This window comes from Morone saxatilis, unplaced genomic scaffold (assembly GCF_004916995.1).
Source record: "Morone saxatilis isolate NCDOM2014 unplaced genomic scaffold, NCSU_SB_2.0 Contig9, whole genome shotgun sequence".
Taxonomy (NCBI): Eukaryota; Metazoa; Chordata; class Actinopteri; family Moronidae; genus Morone; species Morone saxatilis.
Window position 1 is genome coordinate 3,013 of NW_023340268.1, and position 3,816 is coordinate 6,828.

Below are 3,816 nucleotides of genomic sequence, written 5' to 3' on the forward strand. Positions count from 1 at the left end.
TCCACTCTTTCGCTCGCATCACGTGACCACCTTGTAATCGCACACGTTGCGGTTAGAAAATCGCGCTTTATCATATCGCGATATTATCGCTAATGCAATTAATCGTTAATCAACCTGCTCTATTTGAAAAATGTCCTGAGATAACTTCTGTTATGAATTGGTGCTACACAAATAAAATTGAATGGAATTGAATTGAATTGTTATTTGTCATGGCTGGTCTATTTCTGACAACCCACTCACATACGGCATAGAGATCATTTTTCTATTTGAAGATAAAACAAAACACAAAACAACACGGAACAAAAAATGCAGACGAAGCGGTGGAATTTCAGGGTAAGTCCAACAATGTTCCTGACACTGTCACAAACTGACCCTACATTGCTGTTGCATTGTATGCAAACATTTTGGTAACCCACCTTTGAACCGCAGTTATTTATTTATTTTCTTTCTATAGTTATTTCAGTGATTGTGCTGCAACTGAATGTCCCCACTGGGGATCAATAAAGGTTTATTTGATCTTAGGAAATCCTACAACAACAGCCGACCCTGAATTCCCCGTTGAACCTCAGAGAGTGGGTGACAGGCGAGAAGTGAAATATTGCTTACTCAACTCTGAAAAAGTTCCCTTTGTGTAAATAATGGTAAAGTCCAGAAGCTTGTAACTCTGCCTCCAGCAGCCTCTTTAAAGGCTGAACAGCTCGATGAGGCTCAGTCGTGGAGCTCAGCTCATCATCTGACATCTGCTTGGTTTTGATTTGCGGCTCTGAAGCTAGCTAGCTGTAGCATCATGAATCTGTGGTTCAGTAGTCACTTCCTGGTTGTGGGGCTGGTTCTCAGGATCTCTGCTCTGACACCTGAAGAATGCCAACCCTTGGTCACGCCTTTGTCTCTGGCCGATGCCAACATGGTAAGCCCTCCTCTGATTCCTGCCGGGGGGTTTTGGTTAGCATTAGCACTGAGACATTCCAGCATTTATTTTATCTATTATTTTAGTCATACATTTTTTGCAATTATTCAGCCCTACTTTCATCAACTGTTACTAACTGCCATCATGTTTGTGCGCAGATGTACGGAACGAAGTACTTCATCATGGGTTACACCAGTACTGAACAATATAACAACATCCTGAAGATAACCGACAGCTCCTTGATGAAAATCACCCCATCGCCATCCAGCACCAATGAAGTTCTCATGTATCAGAACAACAAGATGTGAGTTGATACCAGTGCAACATCAACTGTTAAAACACACAACATGATAACGTCTGTAAACCGCAATTTTGTCATGATTAATTAAACATCAGCTTTTAATCTTAATTGGCAACAATCAATTTAATCAGCTTAACCTACCTAGCTAATTAACATCAAACATGGCTATATTTATGATATGATGCTACCAGACTGAGGCTAAAGCTAACAGTTCCCAGGGAAGAAGTAAGCATTCTCACCCACTCAAACTCCACATAGAACACGTGTAAAGAAAGAAGCTGCAACTTCATGCAAGGAACATGCAATATCAATCTGGTTTTCTGTCCTCAGAAGTAGTTCAACCAAACAATCCTAACTCACGGTCCACTTAATTAACTACTTCTTCAGATCTTTCAAACACATCACACAGTTTTCAGTGGTGAAAAGACTTTTTGTGATAACTTGGTTTCCAAGTCCTAAAACAGAACATGAACTCAACCTTTCCCCTGTCTTTTCCCAGGAATGGATCATGCTTTAGCTTAACTGTCAACGTAACTCTTGACGGAAACATTGCAACAACATCGCGTAAGTTACCTGATCTGTTACACAGATAATCCGGCAGGAGTCATGTTTTTGACTAAATTAAAAGCTGCAGATTCATCACACATATTGTCCCGCTGTCCTCAGACACTGCCAGGATTTTAATTTACAGTTTTAATGCTGTAGCCAATCACTTTGAACTATTCCCTACCCTGCAATTGTCACAAAATTTTACCAATCATTGTAGTTAACTGCTGAAAACGAGCCTTCCAAACACTACAGTTTATTCTCAGTGGATCAAGTTGCCTTCAATTTTCAATGAATTAAACGGAAAATAAACTATTTTGGCAGTTTTCATTTTCTTCCGCAATTTCATTGCATAGAAACATTAGAACATGCATCACAAAACGCAACAGCCTGTTTTTTTACAGTTTGAGGTTGATTTTTTAATAAAGACATCAACCAATCAGTTTGTACGCAACAGATGTGATGTCACAACTCAGGGTGGAGCTGTCGATTGTTAATGTTTCTCAGCACCCTGTATTATATGAGACACACACATTATAATGACAATTTGACAGCTCCCCTGACCTTGGTGTGGTAACATATTAATAAATCTCAATGGACCACACCAGAGCCCCAGGACAGGCAGCTGAGATGAACCCAGCAAATGTGCCCTCTCTGTCCACATGCCGTTGGGTGCTACAGTGTGACCCCCCCAAAACCCTCAGAGATAAATATACAGTATTTGTTTCAGATGGAGAATAATGTTTAATTTAAATTCTTCTGTCATTGACACTCTCCTCAGTCAAAAACATCACCACGACATTCCACGTGCTCCCAAGTTGTGACGGCTGTCTGGTCTTCAGCGGCAACAGCACCGCCAGGAACCTCAAAACGTTCTTTCAATCTGTGAACATCGACAACTCCTTTAACGAAGAGGAGGTCACCACTCATGTTCTTTATCTGATGGGTAGGAAAGAGCAAGTCTGAAAGAGTAAATATTCATTTTATATCAGAAACATTCTTTCATTTTGGGGGGTATTTTGTGTTTGTAGGCAAAGAGTCGACCCTGAAGGATTCGGACCTGGAACATTTCAAGCAGCAGGCGAGTTGCCTCGGGTTCTCCAGAGAGCCAGACTTCCACCACGACCCCAAGAAAGGTGCTTCACCTTCAAACCTGTAAACACTGAAATCAAGATGTGCAATATCAGACAGAACTGATTGCTTCATGTCTTTCTCTCTGCAGATTTCTGCTCTGAAGACGAGGGCCTCCAGATATCGCTGTAGTAAAAAACAACTTTGATGATAAATAGTCCAAACTGGAAGTAAAGAGAATCAAACGTGTTTTTATTCAGAATTTTCATGCCCTAATAAATGATTTTCAAAATGTGAGGTGCACTGCTGCCGTGTGTGTGTTGGGGGGGAAATGGTGACTATGGGGATTACTTTTATTTTTTTTACTTTTTTGTCTCCAGTTACTCAGAATCTGGATGTTTGGCTTTAATAGCTGCTAGACACAGTGTGTGTAGAACTGAATTACAGTTTGGAAAATAATTCATTGTCAGAAGGAATTTTAAAAACGTTTGTCAAGCTGGATTTGGCTTATTTTCCTTGTTTGCATACATATAATGCAATATTATATAACATATCATATATCCTTTTAACACAATACAAAACAAACTTCTCTCTCTGCTCAGCCACCACAACTACGTAATCCGCATCATCCCCGAAGTCGGTCCTTCTTGTCACACCTTCTTTCCTCAGCCTCCTCCATCCCATCTCTCTCACCACGTTACACTGGATGATCAAACAAGATGGAGCTGAAACTGCGGCACCAGTTCCCTCTCATCCAGGAACGACGACGTGGCTCCGTCGCCGCAGAAAGGGCCGATACAATCCGCACTCGGTCCGGCGGCCTCTCGACGCCGCTGCACCGCACCGTCGTCTTCCTCAGGGCGCTGACCTCGAGGCAGAAGGGTAGAGTAGCACTCTGCCCGCTTCTTCATGGGCCCCTCCAACAATCAGTCCCTGGCTTCTCCGTCCAACGACAGCTCCGGCACGGCCACTGCGATCGGTCCCCTCTGCT

At 42.2% G+C, this 3,816-nt stretch overlaps 1 protein-coding gene across 1 annotated transcript; it reads left to right on the forward strand.

Moving 5' to 3' along the window:
- Window positions 1–701: 701 nt before the first annotated feature.
- On the forward strand, window positions 702–3,116 carry LOC118342805. Its single transcript, XM_035681468.1, has 6 exons — window positions 702–907; window positions 1,066–1,211; window positions 1,708–1,772; window positions 2,536–2,700; window positions 2,786–2,890; window positions 2,977–3,116. The coding sequence occupies exons 1-6, from the start codon at window positions 788–790 to the stop codon at window positions 3,015–3,017; spliced, it is 642 nt and encodes a 213-aa protein (XP_035537361.1). The 5' UTR covers window positions 702–787; the 3' UTR covers window positions 3,018–3,116.
- Window positions 3,117–3,816: the final 700 nt, after the last annotated feature.

Excerpts from the sequence above, each read along its gene's own strand:
- LOC118342805 (XM_035681468.1), top strand. The coding sequence starts at position 788 with ATGAATCTGTGGTTCAGTAGTCACTTCCTGGTTGTGGGGCTGGTTCTC. Across the intron at positions 2,701-2,785 it reads TCATGTTCTTTATCTGATGG|GCAAAGAGTCGACCCTGAAG; the intron begins GTAGGAAAGAGC and ends TTGTGTTTGTAG. Across the intron at positions 2,891-2,976 it reads CCACCACGACCCCAAGAAAG|ATTTCTGCTCTGAAGACGAG; the intron begins GTGCTTCACCTT and ends TTCTCTCTGCAG.